The 20,687-nt window shown below is 51.2% G+C and overlaps 1 protein-coding gene across 1 annotated transcript in view; it reads right to left on the bottom strand.

Annotated features, from left to right (window-relative positions):
• setd1a (SET domain containing 1A, histone lysine methyltransferase) overlaps positions 1-20,687 on the bottom strand; it is a 29,980-nt gene continuing 9,293 nt past the window's right edge. The window contains exons 9-21 of the mRNA XM_084477004.1: positions 17,698-17,868; positions 16,821-16,905; positions 16,165-16,316; positions 15,544-15,574; positions 15,122-15,335; positions 14,610-14,653; positions 12,515-13,902; positions 11,560-11,962; positions 10,444-10,625; positions 7,866-7,976; positions 3,570-3,689; positions 2,716-2,853; positions 1-515 (exon numbers count right to left, since the gene is read on the bottom strand). Coding sequence (XP_084333130.1) covers positions 342-515; positions 2,716-2,853; positions 3,570-3,689; positions 7,866-7,976; positions 10,444-10,625; positions 11,560-11,962; positions 12,515-13,902; positions 14,610-14,653; positions 15,122-15,335; positions 15,544-15,574; positions 16,165-16,316; positions 16,821-16,905; positions 17,698-17,868 — 3,213 coding nt within the window. The 3' untranslated portion in view covers positions 1-341. The remainder of the gene's footprint in view (positions 516-2,715; positions 2,854-3,569; positions 3,690-7,865; positions 7,977-10,443; positions 10,626-11,559; positions 11,963-12,514; positions 13,903-14,609; positions 14,654-15,121; positions 15,336-15,543; positions 15,575-16,164; positions 16,317-16,820; positions 16,906-17,697; positions 17,869-20,687) is intronic.

Here is a 20,687-nt window from a genome sequence, read left to right as displayed (position 1 = left end):
CTGCGGGGGGGACGGATGCAATAATGTCGGGAACTGCCAGGGCAACAGAGGAAGCAAAGTGTGTGAATATGTGTGCGCGCGCGTGTGTGTGTGTGTCTGCATGTGTCAAAAGTGCAAGTGTGTGCATCTCTGTTTCCTGGATTGAGCTGTGTTATACCACAGGTGGGTTGGGGGGGAGGGGGGGGGGGGTCTTGGCGTGGGACTCTACCCTTGGGGGGCCCAACTGAAACGCGAACCCGGGACGGAAGAAGGTGAGATTCTTGGTGAGGAGGAGGAGGGAGGAGGAGACGGAGGAGTAGGAGGAGACGGAGGAGACGGAGGAAGAGGAGGAGGAAGGGGTTCTAGTTGAGCGTTCCGCGGCAGTTCTCCGTGCCACACAGGCAGGGGATCTTGTTGTCCTCCAGGGGGAACTTGTAGTCGTAGGTGATCTCCTCGTTGACGGCGATGGCCTGCTTGGAGTAGATGACGATCTTCTTCTGGGACTCGATGGTGATCACCTTGGCGTAGCAGTTGGGCTGGAGGGGGGGAGACGGAGGAGGCCGTTAGTGACACCAGTGTCGCCGATATATCGTTGTCGGCCGATATTGGCCTACGTTATTGGCCGATAAGCCCACAGGCTGTAGATGAGATTCAAGAGCTAGACGTGACCGGGTCTCTGAGGATCTCTGCTTCGTGCGACTGCCTGTGAGAGACAATATCAATGGTGGCCAAACTCGGGGAGAGAGGGAGTTTCTTTTGGTTCGGTAATCTCATTTCTTTTGAACTCCTTAATCTCACCACAGCTGTCCTTCAGTCCTACGAATCCGACTTCAGACGAATAATCTAAAGTCTCGGGGCAGACGAGCTCCGATCTGGGTGAACTTGGCATTTCACTATCTTTTGTTTCTTATTGGTTGCTACCCATCATTATAATTACAAATTCAAACGCAGCCAGCCTCAGTTCATTTCCCCGACGCCTTGAAGGCGAGCTAAATCCTCCTGTCTAGACTGTCTAAATTCAACAGCGTCTAGCCTGGCCTCTGCAGAAACAGTTCTGTGGTTCCCCTCTTTAATGAAACAGGAAACAGTGCAAGGTGCAACTCTGTGCTTTTTCAGGTTTCCGGGCCTGGCAGTCTGCCATCTCCGCCCAGAACGCCTGCTCTAACAGAGTAGGCCCGCCGGATCACAGATTCATCCTCAGTCATAAATCTCTGGGAAACAAGCCCCGGGATCAAGGGAAAACCCAAACAGCACAAAAGCCCTTTTCAAACAGACACATCCGCAGACATGAATAGGGGCTCAACACTGGGGGCCGGAGTAGGAGAGGTGGCTCACACTGTGGGTCTGCCTCTACGGACGATTGCTAATGCTGATAGTCTACACAGTTATTGTACGTTGTCCGTCCTTGCACTTTGAAATAGTGTAGCATTGTGTAGCATCTTATCCTAGCTGTCTTTGTCTTATACGGGGAATGGGTGGCTCAGCACTTGGGTTCTATGATCATCCTTACTGTACCCACAGCGATATATTGTTTCTATTCTCCTGACAAATGTACTTATTTTAATTTGGATAAAAGCGTCTGCTAAATGCCCTAAATGTAAATGTCAATGTTAACGCTTTGACTCACTCCCCTAGCCGACTCAGCGAAGCACCTTGATACACTCAGCCCCCAGTATACTCTGATGCTGTTTAAAAAACGCAGACACTTGGTTTACAGAGCCGTAAACACAGCTGATCCAAGATGATCTGCTTGGAGAGCACGTTTCGGGCTCCCTGCTGATTCACTCGGCTCCTGAGTTATGCTCACACAGCCTAAAACGACTAAAACTCCAAACACTGGATAACCTTCCAAATGATTTCCAGCAATCTGTGACAGAGCTGCGCTGCAGAAACAACTGCATGGTGCTAGTCTAGTTCGTGCCAAGCATCAATCTGACCTCATGAACCGCAGCCTGCTGTTGTCAGTTTGCATCCTCTTCATGACAAAGGCCTCAGGACTCGTGCAGAAGAACACAGGAGGAAACCAGCACTCCACACACACTACAACTTCTACAATAGTCAGACCGGCATCTGTCCCACACACACACACACACACACACACACACACACACACACACACACACACACACACACACACACACACACACACACACACACACACACACACACACACACACACACACACACACACACACACACACACACACTCACCCCCCTAACGGGGTCCAGACCCTGAGTGTGTGGGTGTGGTGCCACGGCGGTCCGAGGGAGCGCGCTCCCAGTAGGGGTGGGACTCACAGGGCACCTCACGGTACGGTACGGTACATGGCCGCGCGATACCGTTTATATCGCGATACTGAGATAATCAATATATTGTTGGACAATCCTATCCTGTCAAGAGTGTTTCAGTTAGTCGTCTTTGGCTAGTTAACTCCCGTTCAAGTTTCCATCATTCATGTGTTGAGTGCCACCCCGAGGAGCAGGGAAAGAGCGTTTAGAGCGCCTTATTGTATTATTAAAATATTGATATTTAGGGGCGATATTTCCGGTCTTAATGCAAAAAATAAAATAAAATACATATATATATATATATTATTTTTTCATCTCTCGATATTTGGCGCCAGCGTATCGATTCTCGTATCGCATGAAGAAGGGCGACTATGTATCGCCCTGTATCGCCCCCCCCCCCCCCCCCCCCGATGTATCGCCCCCCCCCCCCCCCCCCCCCCGACTCACAGTGCAGCAGTGGTTGATGAAGCGGGCCAGGTTGCCGCACTTGGTGGCGTCGATGATGGTGTCGTGGTCGACGCGGAACAGGTAGCTGCTGCCGATGCCCTGCTGGGCGTAGCGCTTCTCCCGGTTGTCCGCCACCATCTTGGAAAAGCACACAGAGAGAGAGAGAGAGACGGGACGGGACGGAGCGTTAGGATGTGAAACACGAGACCCAGACGATCTGAAAAACCCCCCGAGGTTTTTTTTTTTTTTTTTTAATCGGCTGATATTGGCCTACCACAGATATATCATCGGCGTATGTGTTTGCCGATATATATATATATATATCGACATTTTGCATTTTGGCCGATATATCTTATATTTTGCATATAGGCCGACATGTCGATATCTTGAACATCGTCCGATATGTCGATATCTTGAACGTCGGCCGATATGTCGATATCTTGAACGTCGTCCAATATGTCGATATCTTGAACGTCGTCCGATATGTCGATATCTTGAACGTCGGCCGATATGTCGATATCTTGAATATCGTCCGATATATCAATATCTTGAATGTCGGCCGACATGTCGATATCTTGAATGTCTGCTGACATGTCGATATCTTGAACATCGGCCGATATGTTGATATCTTGAACATCGGCCGATATATCGATATCTTAAATATCGGCCGATATATTGATATTTTGAACATCGGCCGACATGACGATATCTTAAACATCGGCCAATATGTCGATATCTTGAACATCGGCCGACATAGGTCATCTTTCGCTCTCTAACATCGGTGTCTGTATGGGGCCCTTAAACCCAGCATGGGTCGCGCTCTACCCAGACCGTGGAGACCAGTGGGCCGTTACCTGTCGGATGTTCTGGCCCACGTACTCGATGACCATCTCGTCGGCGGCGATGGCCTCCATGGCGAACAGCCCCCACTCGTGGATCCGGCTGCGCCCGAACCGGAGCTTCTTCTTACGGAACTGCAGGGGGGAACACGACGGTCATAAGCCTTCTTAACACACATGGAACAGGAGGGAGGGGTGTGTGTGTGTGTGTGTGTGTGTGCGTGTGTGTGAGATTCGGTTACACTTATGGTGTGTGTTGTTCAGTTACACTTATGGTGTGTGTGCGTTTGGGCATGCATATATATGTACACAATACACACACACACACACTTTGCCACTTCCTGCTGCATAGATGGAGACGCGATGCATGCACAAAGCTCAGGAAGAGAGTTTGCAGACGCTACACTTTGCACTTCCACAGGAACGACAGATCAGATCGACTAGCTGAAATGTGAAGGTCGTGCCAAACCCGAGTGCTGCATGTGAAGGTCAGCGCTACAGGCCCACATTCAGTTCAGACATGGGGTCTGGAGGAGGCTTCTAGGACTTACGGTTCTCTCAGCCAACCCAATGGAAGTAATAGACAAATGATATTGAAGTCTCCTAGCGCCCCCATCTCAGGCTGGCTCAGATGTCTACGAGCCAGCCTGAAGCTGGCGATTCAGGCTGGCCTCGTGAGGCTGTTGACCGTACAGTGGACCATCTGCAATGTTTACTTCTGCTTTATCTGGACTGTAAGAATATCGCTTCCCACGCTCTCCGTCTGTCCTTTTTTAGGAAGAGTGTTGCATTCATACACAGATTGTCATCTCAGCCTTCAGAGAACCGGCTTCATGGTCAAAATTCAGTTCCTCACGTTTTTCTTTTTCTGAGTCAACGAGATTATCATCGCAGAATTACTGAGAAAGGAGCGGCCTAGTGGTTCACAATTAATTAAATATCTCAGAATCCCCAGAGATGTTAACTAACTTGCGATCACGATTTCATGAACGCAAACCTAGCCAGTTCGGTTGAACGACACCGCCATTTGTGTGGACGCAGTCTCACAATAGTTAAAGTTGGGGTTGAACCCGTTTCAGAGCTAGAAAGGGCGACCCAGCTGTGACAAAACAGCTGTGAACCACCGTCCCACGCTGTAGGGTGTGGAAAATAACGAGGAAAATCATAAGTAAATCACTTATTAATAATAATAATTAAGCAATAGATCATGACAGGCTGTGGTATACGGTCATAATACCACAGTTAAGGGGCGTTGTCCGTCCCGACGCGCAGCGGAGGGATGGCGACGGTTATGTAAGTATGGCGAAATGAAAGTCATAGACACCCTCAATTTTGAAAAAGCGAGAAAGTCGGAAAAGCATTTTTTTTTAACGAATACAAAAAAGTAGTCCCTCCTGGCTGCCTGCAAAGTGTACGACGGTTGCTATGCAACACACTGTAGCGTCCTTCAGAGAGAAGGCTAGAGACGGTAGCTCGGTTCGCCGGCAGTTTAGCCTACTATCGAGTTCACTCTGTTCACTCTGGCACTGTGTGCCTATTGCTTTACAACATTTCCACCCTCTCCATCAATCAACATGTTTTTAGTCTTCAGTGAACTATGCTATCGCTTTTATATATAAATAAACAACAGTTAGAGTTAGGCGCAGAGTGATACTGAACTCTGTAAACTGAACGGGCGTCATAGCTGTGTGTATACGCTCAATATACAACAGTTGGGAACCAATCAGATCGCTTGATTTAAGCCACCTGTTTTATAATACATTATATAGCGGTTTTATATAGCGCTTTTCTAGGTACCCAAAGACGCTTTACAAAAACACAAAACAAAAAGGATACAAATGGACAATACATACAGTGCATACATGCATACAGACACATACAGATACTCAAAAACAACAATACAGAGAGAGTAGATAGGAAAATAAGAAAGAGAGGGTGGAAAATGATTTGTCAGTGATGTTGAAGAGATGGGTTTTGAGATGACTTTTGAGAGACAGCGGCAGTGAATCAGAGGATTCACGGATGGCCAGGGGGATGGCGTTCCAGAGGGTAGGGGCGGCAATGGCAAAGGCTCTCTCCCCTATGGTGCGGTATTTGGTCCTGGTGATGGTGGTGAGGGGGTTGGCATCAGTGGAGCGTGTTGTGGTGGGGGGTGAATGGGGCGATGGAGGAGATCCGTCAGGTATGAAGGGGCAAGGTCGTTTAGGGCTTTGTAGGTGGTGAGGAGGATCTTGAAATGTATGCGTCGTTTTTACGGGAAGCCAGTGCAAGTTGACGGAGGATGGGCGTGATGTGGGTGATCTGGAGGGGGTGTGGGTGAACAGTCGGGCAGCGGGGGTTTTGAACATATGGCAGTTTTTGAAGAACAGTGGAGGGGGAGACCATACAGGATGCTATTGCAGTAGTCGAGTCATGAAGGCATGAATTAGTGTTTCAGCGGCTGGGAAAGAGAGAGTGGGTCGAGGGCGTGCTATGTTCCGGAGGTGGAAGAAGGATGTTTTGGTGACGTGGTTTATGTGTGACTTGAAGGAGAGTGTGGGGTCCATGTAGATGCCAAGGTTTCTGACCAGGGGGGAGGGAGGGACAGAGTGACCATCCTGATGCAGAGTGAGAAGTTCTGGGAGGTGGGGAGGGTGGATTTTGGGCCAAAGATTATAATTTCAGTTTTATTGCTGTTGAGTTTGAGGAAGTTGTGGCTCATCCAGGTTTTTATGTCGGTGAGGCAGTTGGTGAGGGTGGAGAGAACAGCTGGAGTGATGGTTTTGGTGGTGATGTAGAGTTGAGTGTCGTCGGCATAGCAGTGAAAGTGAAGTCCATGGCGGCGGATGATGTGACCAAGTGGGAGCATGTAGAGGATGAAGAGGATGGGGCCAAGCACTGAGCCCTGGGATTTGCGGCTGAGGAGCATGGAGTGGTTGACGGTGTCAAAGGCAGCACTGAGGTCCAGGAGGAGAAGAATGGTGAGGGAGCCGGAATCAGAGGAGAGTAGGAGGTCGTTTGTGACTTTGATTTGAACTGTTTCTGTGCTGTGGTGGGTTCGAAAGCCGGATTGGAATGTTTCATATTAGGTTATTGGAGAGGAGGTAAGTCTTGAGTTGAGTTGCGATGGCTCTTTCCAGTAGTTTTGAGATGAATGTGAGGTTGGAGATGGGTCTGAAATTGTTGGGTGTCGTCAGAGTCAAGACCAGGTTTTTTTAAGGAGAGGGGTGATGGCAGCAAGCTTAAGAGGTGGGGGGGACAGTGCCAGAGGTAAGGGAGGAGTTGATGGTGTCAGTGATGAGTGGGGCGAGAGAGGTGAAACAGGCTTTGACGAGTTCAAAGGGGCATGGGGTCCAGGGGGGAGGTGGATGATTTCATGGTGGAGAGTATTTGAGAGGTCTGCTGTGGTTATCGGTGAGAAGGTAGAGTCGCTGGTCTGAGGATGAAGGAGGTGTGGGTTCGGGGACCGGGATTTACAGTGCGTCACTCAGCACCAGGTCAGCAGCTAGCGTCCAGGTGTGTGGCTGTGTCTCCAGCTGTAGGACTGTGTCTCTGGGTGTGTGGCTGTGTCTCCAGGTGTGTGGCTGTGTGTCCAGGTGTGTGTCTGTGTGTCCAGGTGTGTGTCTGTGTGTCCAGGTGTGTGTCTCTGTGTCCAGGTGCGTGGCTGTGTCTCCAGGTGTGTGGCTGTGTGTCTCCAGGTGCGTGGCTGTGTCTCCAGGTGTGTGTCTGTGTGTCTCCAGGTGTGTGGCTGTGTGTCCAGGTGTGTGTCTGTGTGTCCAGGTGTGTGTCTGTGTGTCCAGGTGTGTGTCTGTGTGTCCAGGTGTGTGGCTGTGTGTCTCCAGGTGCGTGGCTGTGTCTCCAGGTGTGTGTCTGTGTGTCTCCAGGTGTGTGGCTGTGTGTCCAGGTGTGTCCCCAGGTGTGTGGCTGTGTGTCTCCAGGTGTGTGGCTGTGTGTCCAGGTGTGTGTCTGTGTGTCCAGGTGTGTGGCTGTGTGTCTCCAGGTGTGTGGCTGTGTGTCTCCAGGTGTGTGTCTCCAGGTGTGTGTGTCCAGGTGTATGGCTGTGTGTCTCCAGGTGTGTGGCTGTGTGTCTCCAGGTGTGTGTCTCTGTGTCCAGGTGTGTGTCTGTGTGTCTCCAGGTGTGTGGCTGTGTGTCTCCAGGTGTGTGGCTGTGTGTCTCCAGGTGTGTGGCTGTGTGTCTCCAGGTGTGTGTCTGTGTGTCTCCAGGTGTGTGTCTGTGTGTCTCCAGGTGTGTGGCTGTGTGTCTCCAGGTGTGTGGCTGTGTGTCTCCAGGTGTGTGTCGGTGTGTCCCCAGGTGTGTGGCTGTGTGTTTACCTTGAGCTGGTTGAGCTTCAGGAGGTCAGAGTCCATGACGGCGGGCGTCCCGATGGCCGTGAGCAGGCGGCGCTGCTCCGAGCGTCTCTCCGACAGCAGCCGGTTCGTACCCTGACCAGAGGAGAGGGGGCAACGTTCATTCAATGCATTTACACAGCACTTAATGTGTGTGATATTATAAACAAATGACACTTAACAATAAGGGTAAAACAGTGATCCACTGATTCATGACATTCGTTTATGAGGTAATAAGCATGAGCTTCTGATGAACTAACAGTAAACTAATGGACTAGTCGTTGTTTACTGAAGGTGTTCATGTTCACTGAAGCTGTTTGACATGCCGACTAAGGTAATGGTGTTTGTGTTCTTCTTGTGTATTCATTTATACAATACAGACTTGTTTCCCTGAAGCCACATCACGCACACGCGCTTGTTTCTCACTGTGACTCTTGCTTCTGCTAACCACATCATTTTAGTAAAGTGGAAGCATTTCGTATTTTTAACAGTATAACACTGTTAAGTCTCCATAACAGGAAACACACATCTATAAATAAATGCAGACTCATAATTCCCTTATTTGACTTCTGGTTTATGTCTGAAGCCACGTCTCACTCTCACACACACACACACACACACACACACACACACACACACACACACACACACACACACACACACACACACACACACACACACACACACACACACACACACACACACACACACACACACACACACACACACACACACACGCTAATTCTACCTGTTTCCTATACTTAGTATTCAGTCAAGTGGAGACAGTCCAGCGCACCGCAGTGCAGACGAAGGTCAAGATGTGAGATAGGGCCAAAGCGTGTTGCCTTGAGTTGCAGAATACAATGCGAGTGCTATTCTATATTCACACATGTGTGTCCACCCAATGTGAACTCAGAATGAAATATTATCAAATGGGTGGATTTGGATCGACGTAAATAAAATACAATACAGGAAATATGCGCGCATGTTCCGAAAATAAAATGAAGACCAAGGCGTATGGAGGTAAAGGAGAACAGGGGGGATTCTGAACCACAACGCAGATCATTGTTCAATATGTTTTAAATTGTGGTGTGCAATACAAACATATCATTTCAATAATTTCATAACCAGAAGGTCGCCTTCCCCATTCTATTCCTTTAGAACAATAAAAGTTCATCCAAAGCGTTAAAAACCAAACTATGTTGACGAAATTGCATCTTGAGACAATTCAATAAAAGGTTCAGAATCGTTGATTCAACGCGTCTGTGGTTTGCAGAAACGTACAATTACCAACATTTTCTTCGGGTGACTATGCTGCCATAACCATAATCATAACCATTACAGGGTTTATTGGCCAGCAACAAGCAGGTGGACCGGGTCCAGAGAGCTGGAGCTGGACAAGCTCAGCTCAGCCAGTCGGCTCTGCAGTGAGCCGCCCTTTGACATGAGTGACAGCAAGGCATACGAAAGCGCTTTCGTTCTGTTCTGAATTAATCTTGCCCAACACCTACACTCTGACCCCTGACCACCACAGCTACTCGGGTTAGTGTTGTAACACATTTATCACAAAGAGTGTTACAAAAGTCAAGGTGTGTAGATGAGTCCCATCCTTTATGTGGGCGAGCACGTTTGCTGAAGTAGCAGCGACCGGTTAGAGAGGTTATAGTCACCGAGTTGTGTCATACTGGAGTAAAAACTATTCACACGAGTAAAGCAGTGGCGGCTGCTGGTCTTTCAAAGAGGGGAAGCTTGTTTTCGGCCTACATCATATAAATTGTCAATTAGTCAATTTATGTAAATTATGCTCTCTGTTCCATTTCAAGGACATGCTCTGTCATACCAACTAGCTGTCTTTTCCAGTGACTTGACCAGTGTCCTCTCAATGGCCAGCAGAGCTAGGCTGCTTAAACGGCCTTGGTCCACTGTGTTAGGTGTAGGACTTGAGCCGCTTTAAACAGGAGACGCTCCTTTCTACACCTGCAGATGTAGCTCCAATTGTTTCCCCTGTCACCCTGCCATCCTGATCTGAACACAGGACTTGAAGTTCAGACCTCAGGCTCCCTGAATCAAAGTGATGGCCAACTACCTAAACTGCCCTCCCACGCACCCCCGGCCAGCGCTATCTGCTAGCTCTCTATTATCAGCCCAGGGTTAGAGAGAGGCCTTGAGCTTGTCAAGGACATGCTCTGACGCAACCGCGGACACAATGACGAGCAGCTTCATATCACGCACCGGCGCCATGCCTCAGATAAACTCTGATGGACTACGCTCCACCATCTCCACCCCTCCTCCTCCTCCTCCTCCCTTCCTCCACACCCTTCAACCTCCCCCACTCTCCCTCCACCCTTCTGCTCCTCCTCCACCTGCTGTCCAGGCACTCCATCTCCGGCGGGACCTGCTCACTGACTCCTCCTCCTCCTCCCCTCCCCCTCCTCCCTCCTCCCCCACTCACCATGCTGTCCAGGTTCTCCATCTCCAGTAGGACCTGATCACTAACGACATCATAACACAACTCTGCTCCTCCATCCTCCTCCCCCTCCTCCTCCTCCACTCCCCCACTCACCATGCTGTCCAGGTTCTCCATCTCCAGCAGGACCTGCTCTGGGAGGTCCAGGTCCAGGTAGGCGTCCTTCTCCTTGCGGCTGATGGCGTAGTAGCCCTCGCTGCGGGCGCAGCCCGTCACGTGCTCGCGCAGCAGCCGCTCCACGCTCTTCTTCTTGCGCCGCGGGTTCGGCAGGTTGGTCGGTGCGGGCGTCGTCAAGGGAACCAGTGGTAACATAAATGGGTAGCGCGTAGCGGCGTTTAACGTACGACACGGGAGCACCCGAGTGAGAGACGCTAAAGTCGGAAAGTGACGCTGGTGGAAGTTATTCAGACGTAAAAGCAAATAACTTGAGTTGAAGTCTGAGAGTGGCTCAGATAACCTTTCCTCTGGTATCGGAAGTATTTATCGGGGTTAAAATGTCCGCGAGTATCGGACGAAAAAGTGAAAAAAATACTGCTCCGACTTTTCGGTAACTATGGTGATGGGTGTTGGTCGTTGGAAGTCATCGACTAGCACCGCGCACCAGCACGGTGAAAGACATATCGTCATAACGATGTCTTATGATTCTGTAATAAATTGTAATAAATTAATTACTATGTAAATATTCCAAAGGTGTGCCGTGTCGTGTCCCCAATTGTGTAAATGAACGCTTGCAGAACAGAACCGTTGACCACTGGTGAATACCCAACAGCGCCCTCAGCAGGTGGTTAGCGGTTAGCAGTTAGCAGTTAGCGGTTAACAGTTAGCAGTTAGAGGTTAGAGGTTAGAGGTTAGCAGTTAGCAGTTAGAGGTTAGCAGTTAGAGGTTAACAGTTAGCAGTTAGAGGTTAGCGGTTAGAGGTTAGAGGTTAGCAGTTAGCAGTTAGAGGTTAGCAGTTAGAGGTTAGCGGTTAGCAGTTAGAGGTTAGAGGTTAACAGTTAGCAGTTAGAGGTTAGCAGTTAGAGGTTAACAGTTAGAGGTTAACAGTTAGAGGTTAGCAGTTAGCAGTTAGAGGTTAGCAGTAAGAGGTTAGCGGTTAGCAGTTAGCAGTTAGCAGTCAGCAGTCAGCAGTTAGCGGTATGCCCAGTAGCACCTTATCCGAGCTACGAGCACCAACCCGACCCCCCCCCCCCCCCGGTAGCCCTGAAAGGATATTGGTGTGGCCGACCCAGTGGGTGTCGTTGAGCCAGTCGGTGCGGTGGTCCTCCTGCAGCAGCTTCTCGTAGGTGGTCTTCAGCAGCAGCAGGTCCTCCGTGTCCAGCCCCGAGTTCCAGATGTCGTACAGGATGGTCATCTGCTCGTACTCGCTGCGCGTGTCGAAGCTGACGGGGACCAGCGGCGGCGGCGGTGCCGGCGCCAGCGGCCCGCCGCCCGCCGCCGGGGTCGCGGTCGCGGTCGTCGGGGGGTGGCCCGGCCTGCGCTGGGAGGAGGTGGTGACGCCGGCCTCCTGCAGGAAGAGCCGCTCGCTCTTCCTCACGTCCTCCAGCTCGTCGTCCTCCGAGGAGCTGGACAGCTCGCCGGACTCCAGCTCCTCCACGTCCACGTCCTCCTCCGAGTCCTGGGGGGGGGGGGGGGGGGCGAAGGAAGGGTTAGCGTTAGCACGGTTAGCACTAGCATGGTTAGCATCTTTAGCTCGCTAGCACCGTTCCCCTGGTGGGACGGCGCCACCATGATGGCTTTTGAAACCGCTTCACGTTGACGTGAACCCCCACGCTGTCAAAGGCAGCGTGTCAGAAACACATTGAACCGGATTTGACTTGCGTCATTGTTATCGTTCCTCACGGTGGTGATGGCTCAAGGCTCGCTTGTCATTTCGATTAAACCGTTCTCCTAACAAAAGAACCAACATGACATGACTTATGAGTTCTCTCTCATTCGCCTGTTTGGTATATATCCGTTTGCCCGGAAGGATAAACAAACCGCACAAAAAAACTCGAACCACAGATACAGATCATGGATCATGATCAGATCATCCTTAGGAATCTGCATCCTTCCCAACCCATGACTGCGTGTCGCTGAGTCACGATCACCAGGACCTCTTGCGTCATGACTTACAGGTAAACACACGTCAGACAGGAAGCTCAGAGGCGCCAGGCGCCACACAACGTACCGCCAGCTTCCCCTTCCGCTGCTTCTTTCCGGGCCGCTCCTTCTGCTTCTTGGCCGGCTTCCGCTCCGGCTTCTCTTTCCTCCGCCTCTTCCTGCTCTTGTCCTTCTCCGCCTCCAGACCCTTGGCCGACGCCCCTTTCCTCTTGGAGGGCGGGGTCAGCAGCGCGGTCCCCTTGCCGACGCCGTCCCGGGCCTCGTACAGCGCGGCGCTCGACGACAGCTCGTCGTCCCCGCCGCCGCCGCCGCCGCCAGCACCGCCGCCGCCGTCCCCCCGCGACGCCTCGCCGATCACCTCCTCCGGCGCCTCCAGCACGCCCGAGATGGCGGCCAGCTCGGCGGGGAGCAGCGGGGGGGCGTGCTCCTGCTTCAGGGAGGCGGAGCCGCGCCGGGGGGCGGGCGCCAGCAGCACGGGGGGCCTGGAGTAGTTGTGCTCCGTGAGCACCACCACGCCCTCGGGGTCCATGACCAGCGTCAGGGGCTCCGGGGACAGGAAGAGCTCCTCGTCCATGCGCTGCTCCTCCGCCTCGTCCGACGTCTCCGTCTCCTCCGAGTCCCCGGCCTCGGGGGGCTCCATCAGCGCCAGGTCCGCCAGCACCGACAGCGGGGCCCCGGCGGGGGCCGCCGCCAGCTGCAGCAGGCTGGAGACCCCCAGCTGCTCCCGGAGCCTCAGCTGCCCCTCGTCCTCCTCGCCGGGGCCCCGCTGGTGGGGGCCCGCCGCCGCCGCCGCCGCCGGGGACCGCCCTCGGCCCCGCTTGATGATGGGGGGTGGGGGGGGCGGGGGCGGGGGCGGGGCCTCTTCGTAGGCCATCCTGCACATGGAGGCGTGGTCCGGCGGCAGGTTCTGCACGGTGAGGCACACCATGACGGGCGGGGCCGCGGTGGCGGTGGCGGCCGGCGGCGGCGGGGGACCACCGACGGGGGACTTGGGCGACTCCTTGCCCCGTTTCCACGGCAGCTTGCCGGGGCTCCTCTGCGGCGAGCCCAGGGGGCCGGGGGGCCTCTTGTGGTCCTCGGGGCTGGCGGCGGCGGCGGCGGGGCGCCCGTGCCCGGGGGGCACGGTGAGCGCGTTGCCCTCCCCGGGCTTGGAGGCGAACGGGAGCAGCTGGATGGCGGGCGGGGCGGCGTGGGAGGGGGGGCCGGCGGAGAGGGGGGAGTCCGAGGGCCGGACGGGGGACAGCAGGGGCGAGTCGGCGGCCCCCTGCTGGGGGGAGCGGGACGGCAGGGGGGCCGGCGGCGGCGGCGGCTTGACGTCGGTCTCCTCGGTGGAGAAGGAGACGGCCTTCCGGCGCTTCTTGAGGGGGGGCAGCAGCACCACGGGGGAGGAGGGCCGCGGGTAGGGGGGCGACGGGGGCCGCTTGGCCGGGCCGCTGGGTTTCGTTTCCCGGGACGCTGCGGAGAAGGGAGAAGGGAGGCGTCAGTTCGACCGGGAGCCATGAGGTTTCTTTTTAATGAATGGGAAATGGATTTATGAATATAAATAATATAATGGATCATTTATACTGCGCTTTTCTAACCCGTGGCCACGCAAAGCGTATTACCGTATCGCCTCACATTCACCCATTCAGCCACAGCCAAGCCCGTCAGGAGCAGTCAGGGTGAGGGCGTCTCGCTCAGGGACACCTCGACACTCGACGTTAGGAGGAGCCGGAGATCGAACTAGCAACCTTTGGGGTCACCAGCCGACCTGCCTCTACCTCCTGAGCCACATGCAGCCCGTAACTTTTGAAACCCAAACCCTAAAATCACTTCTTTAAAGATCCAAAGTGACGCCGTGCTCCCCAGGACTGAGCCTGGGCCAGACCTCCATGAGCAGGAGAGGAGGTCCAACGTGGGCTCAAAGCGCCCTCTATGGGTCAGGCACCGGTAAGTCATGCACTTGCATGCTAGTGCATGACTGCCCTGTTGCCGGTTGTCGATTTGGAACGCTTAATGAAACATTCAGACCACGCCATCGGCCGGCCGCTACATTTTAAAAGAAACGTGGAGAAGACAAAGGGTGTGTGTTCTGTAGGTGCACGGGGACTCGGTCCCACCAGTGCGTCCGCCGGTAGTCCCTTGTGACCTCGGGTCTCTGTGAGTCAGACGGCTCCACCCACCTGGTCTGTCGCCCGCTTTGGAAACCGCAGCCGTGGAATTCTCCCTGGGGAAAACAACATGGTATCAGATCAATGTCATCGTGTGGGAGGGGAGGAGGGTGAGGGTGGTGAGGGTGGTGAGGAAATGTGATGAAAGGGCCCTATTGTGCCACCTGGTACAACAGGGCGCGTTGAGCCATTTACGATCCCGGTTTTCCGCCAGGTTGCCCGTTCGGAAAGTTAGCCTTTTCCTGTGGCCGGGAACTAGATGTACACTGGATAAATCAGCCTACCAGCCTTCCCTATGCAAATGTTGCTGATCTATCCATCGTACATTTAGGTGGTCCCTCCCACTTAGGTGTTGTCACTAAGGCACAGGGAAAGGCCCATTTTCAACCGGCTTGTTATGGCTGATCCCACTCACACCAGGTGGAACAACACCCGGTGTGGTGGCCCGTTTTCAAACGGCTTGTTATGGCTGATCCCACTCACACCAGGTGTGTTATTCCAAAAACACACACACACACACACACCTGCCGTCGGCCTCTTTGTGGCGGTCCGGGGGCGTGCCGTCCATGGTGGTCTCGTCCATGGTGTCCAGCCCCTCGCTGTCCAGCCGCTCCCCTTCCTCCTCTTCCTCGCCCTCGTCCTCCGAAGAGGAGGTGGAGGAGGAGGTGGAGGAGGAGGACGAGCCCCCGGACGATGAGGATAGGCTCTCGTCATCGCTGTCCGCACTGAGTGCGTCGTCTGAAACCAAAGCGGTACGGTCAGAAGTGACATCTGAGAGGCAGTGGGAGGTGAACAGTCAAGGAAACCGGGCCTGATGTATGACGACGTTCTTAAGTTAATGTCACTATTTAAGAGAAACAAAACTCCTCAACATTGAGATGAAATGGAGGGCATTTACAAAATACGAACTGGAGTTGTACTGGAGGACTTTTTGGGATGAACTCACCTTCACTCTCCTTTCCACTCTCTCCCTCCTCCTGCAGAACCAAGCAAACACACGCCAAGACGTTGGTTACAACACTGGCCACAGACCGCACTGAGGACCACAGCGATACATGCACGCACGCACATTCAAAGACTCAAAGCACTTTAACAATTAACAGCCTCACAGTCACCCATTCACGATCTACTGCGAGTTAAAGCTATTCATGTATCAACAACGTGAAAGGATCAAAGAAAACATCCACGCGACTATATACTACAACACACACGTGTTGTGGTCTCTTCTCAGGTCTCTTCTCATCACTGATACCCAGCAGGACCTAGGTGGACCCAGCTAGACCCACGTAGACCCAGCTAGACCCACGTAGACCCAGCTAGACCCACGTAGACCCAGCTAGACCCACGTAGACCCAGCTAGACCCACGTAGACCCAGCTAGACCCACGTAGACCCAGCTAGACCCACGTAGACCCAGCTAGACCCACGTAGACCCAGCTAGACCCACGTAGACCCAGCTAGACCCACGTAGACCCAGCTAGACCCAGCTAGACCCACGTAGACCCAGCTAGACCCACGTAGACCCAGCTAGACCCACTTATACCCAGAAGGACCCCGCTCCCACACACCTTCTCAGAGGACGAGCCGTCCGAGGTCTCCTCCCCCTCGCTGTCCAGCTCCCAGGGCTTGCGGTTCCTGGGTTTCCTCTTCCTGCTCTTGCTGCTGCTGCCGCGCTCCGGCCCACCATGGCGTTCCCTGTCGGAACGTCGGCCCTCTGCACCTGGGGGCGACACACACGCAGACACACACACAAACGTGAGAACAGACAAACTTCCGACGCATGACCTATTTTTGTCTTCTGTTTTTTCCCCTTGTTGACGTCTCCGTTGATCCCGTCTAAATGGGAATGATTTCTATTCATGTCTCCGGTCGTTTATGCCCGGGTCTTCAGGCCTGTCATCGTTTTGTGATGTTTCACTGATTGTTGTTTTGTGATGTTTCACTGATTGTTGTTTTGTGAGGTTTCACTGATTGTTGTTTTGTGATGTTTCACTGATTGTTGTTTTGTGAGGTTTCACTGATTGTTGTTTTGTGATGTTTCACTGATTGTTGTTTTGTGAGGTTTCACTGATTGTTGTTTTGTGATGTTTCACCGATTGTCTGCTTCTTCTGTGTTTTGGTATTCTAAACCATTTCAAAGTGCAGACCCCTTTACCCCCTTTTATTAATAGAATATTTAGAATATATTTAGAAGATCGTAGTGTGACAGTTGAGCCTTGCTCACCTTCGTCATCCTCGTCTGGCGGCGTGGAGGGTCGTGGCCTCTTCATGTCCTCCTCGTCCAGCTCCTGTGGCTCCTTCCTCTTGACCTGGGAGAAGACACGGGTCACATATGAAACATCACACCAGTGTTTGATTAGGAATCACAGCAACCTTCAGTCATGAGCTCAACCAGAAGATGGATGGAAACGATAGAGAGGCATCAGTACATATCAGGGTCTCTGCTGGTTTCATCAGGTAGGATGTAAGGCCTTATAGTCCAGTCTTATAGCCTTATATATTATCTATCAATATAATAATACCTTTTAATACCCTGCTTATGAAAGTAGTCTATAGATCAACTAAGGAACTAGGTGGAATCTGGTCTCATAGGGGTGTCATGTAGCCCAGAGTAAGAGAGAGTGGAGGAGTGAAGGAGTGAGTGAGTGAGTGAGTGAGTGAGTAAAGGAGTGAGTGAGTGAATGATACAGGAGTGAATGAGTGAAGGAGTGAGTGAGGGACTGAGTAAGTGAGTGAGTGAGTGCGTGAGTAACTGAGTGAGGTAGTGAGTAACTGAGTGAGGTAGTGAGTGAGGTAGTGAGTGAGGTAGTGAGGTAGTGAGTGAGGTAGTGAGGTAGTGAGGTAGTGAGTGAGGTAGTGAGGTAGTGAGTGAGGTAGTGAGGTAGTGAGGTAGTGAGTGAGGTAGTGAGGTAGTGAGTGAGGTAGTGAGGTAGTGAGTGAGGTGGTAGTGAGGTAGTGAGGTAGTGAGGTAGTGAGGTAGTGAGGTAGTGAGTGAGGTGGTAGTGAGGTAGTGAGTGAGGTAGTGAGGTAGTGAGGTAGTGAGGTGGTAGTGAGGTAGTGAGTGAGGTAGTGAGGTAGTGAGTGCGTGAGTGCGTGCGTACCTTGAAGGAGGGCAGGCGCAGCGCCCCCCGCAGGGCGAACCCCTCCACCCCCCCGCTGCGGGCCCAGTCCACCAGGGACATGAGCGGCTCCCGCGGCCGGCTGGTCGCCTTCTCCTCCTTCTTCTCCTCGTCCCGCAGCGCCGACACGCCGCGCACCATGGTCTGGAAGGGCTGCGCACACGCACACACACACACACACACACACACACACACACACACACACACACACACACACACACACACACACACACATACACACACACACAAAGAATGACACACACACACATAGATAAAGAATGACACACACACACACACAAAAGACAAAGAATGACACACACACACACACATAGATAAAGAATGACACACACACACATACACACAAAGAACGACACACACACACAAAGAATGACACACACACACACACACACAAAGAACGACACACACACACACACAAAGAATGACACACACACAGGGAGAGAGACACACACTCACAAAGTTAATCAACACTGCCCTCTAGGGCTACAACGCAGCATAGAACTTAAAGTATAGTTTACACATCAAACTTCGGTCTTGGATGCGTCTTCTATGCAGTCTAGGGCTGAATGATTAATTGAATTCAAACCAACATCACAATGTAATAGAACGTGATCGGCAAATCGCAAAGGCCGCGATTAAAAAAAACAAAAAATATATATATATATATTTTGTGTTTTTTTTTTTGTGTTACTTACTGGAGATCAGTAAGATTCGTATTTTTTATTTTACATTTCAATAGTTAGATGTAAGATGTTATAATGTCAATTCATGCATCAATTCATCTCAACACATCGGCCTGGCCTAAAAGAAAGAGCAGTTTATATGTTGACTGCTTCCGATGTTGTGTTGGTCGTACTACAGAATGATTTATTGCTTTTTTAGTGAATAATACAGAACATTAAAAAAAATAATAAAAATAATCGCATACTAAATCGCAATCGCAATATTGGTTGAAATAATAGCAATTAGATTATTTCCCCAAATCGTTCAGCCCTAATGCAGTCCAAGAGATGCATGACTCCCCGTAGACACATTATTGTTGTTCCACTGTTTGCTCTGTTGCAGTAGCCGTAGCAACACACACATACAGTGCATAGTTTGTATGGAGCAGAAAACACAGCCTTGTGGTTAGCAACCCAATCCACTGACTCCATACCAGCTCACAGACCCTGACGCTGAAGCTAGTAATACTAATAAAGCTAACAACGCCAACAACACCAGCAACACCAACGACGCCAACAACACCACCAACAACACCAACAACGCCAACAACACCAGCAACACCAACGACGCCAACAACACCACCAACAACACCAACAACGCCAACAACACCAGCAACACCAACAACACCAACAACGCCAACAACGCCAACAACGATAACAACACTAGTAACAACGCCAACAACACTAACAACGCCAACAACGATAACAACACCAACAACACCAACAACACCAACGACACTAACGACACTAACAACAACACTAACACCACTGACAACACTAACAACACCAACAACACCAACATCACCAACAACACCAACAACACCAACAACACCAACAACACCAACAACACCAACAACACCAACAACACAAACAACACAAACAACACCAACAACGATAGCAACACTAGTAACAACACCAACAACACCAACAACACCAACAACACCAACAACACCAACAACACCAACAACACAAACAACACAAACAACACCAACAACGATAGCAACACTAGTAACAACACCAACAACACCAACAACACCAACAACACCAACAACACCAACAACACAAACAACACCAACAACGATAACAACACTAGCAACACTAGTAACAACACCAACAACACTAACAACACCAACAACACAAACAACACCAACAACGATAGCAACACTAGTAACAACACCAACAACACCAACAACACCAACAACACCAACAACACCAACAACACAAACAACACCAACAACGATAACAACACTAGCAACACTAGTAACAACACCAACAACACTAACAACACTAACAACACCAACAACACTAACAACACTAACAACACTAACAACACCAACAACACTAACAACACCAGTAACAACACCAACAACGATAACAACACTAGCAACACTAGTAACAACACCAACAACACCAACATCACCAACAACACCGACAACACTAACAACACTAACAACACTAACAACACCAACAACACCAAGACTAGTAACAACACCAACATCACCAACAACACCGACAACACCAACAACACCAAGACTAGTAACAACACCAACATCACCAACAACACCGACAACACCGACAACACCAACAACACCAACAACACTAACAACATTAACACTAACAACACCAACAACACCAACATCACCAACAACACCGACAACACCGACACTAGTAACAACACCAACAACACCAACAACACTAACACCAACAACACCAACAACACCAACAACACTAACAACACTAAAACTAACAACACCAACAACACCGACAACACCGACAACACCAACAACACCAACACTAGTAACAACACCAACAACACCAACAACACCAACACTAGTAACAACACCAACAACACCAACAACACCAGTAACAACACCAACAACACTAACACCACTAACAACACTAACAACACCAACAACACCAACAATACCAACAACACCAAGAACACCGACAACACCAAGACTAGTAACAACACCAACAACACCAACAACACCAACAACACTAAAACTAACAACACCAACAACACTAGTAACAACACCAACAACACCAAAACTAACAACACCAACAACACCAACAACACCAACAACACTAACAACACTAACAACACTAACACCACCAACAACACCAACAACACCAACATCACCAACAACACCAACAACACCAACACTAACACCACCAACATCACCAACAACACCGACACTAGTAACAACACCAACAACACCAACACCAACAACA

The sequence above is a fragment of the Micromesistius poutassou genome, assembly GCF_964030765.1.
Source record: "Micromesistius poutassou genome assembly, chromosome: 1".
In the NCBI taxonomy this organism is placed as follows: domain Eukaryota; kingdom Metazoa; phylum Chordata; class Actinopteri; order Gadiformes; family Gadidae; genus Micromesistius; species Micromesistius poutassou.
Note: the sequence above shows the minus strand (reverse complement) of the source record. Positions and strands in the feature narration are given on the sequence as shown.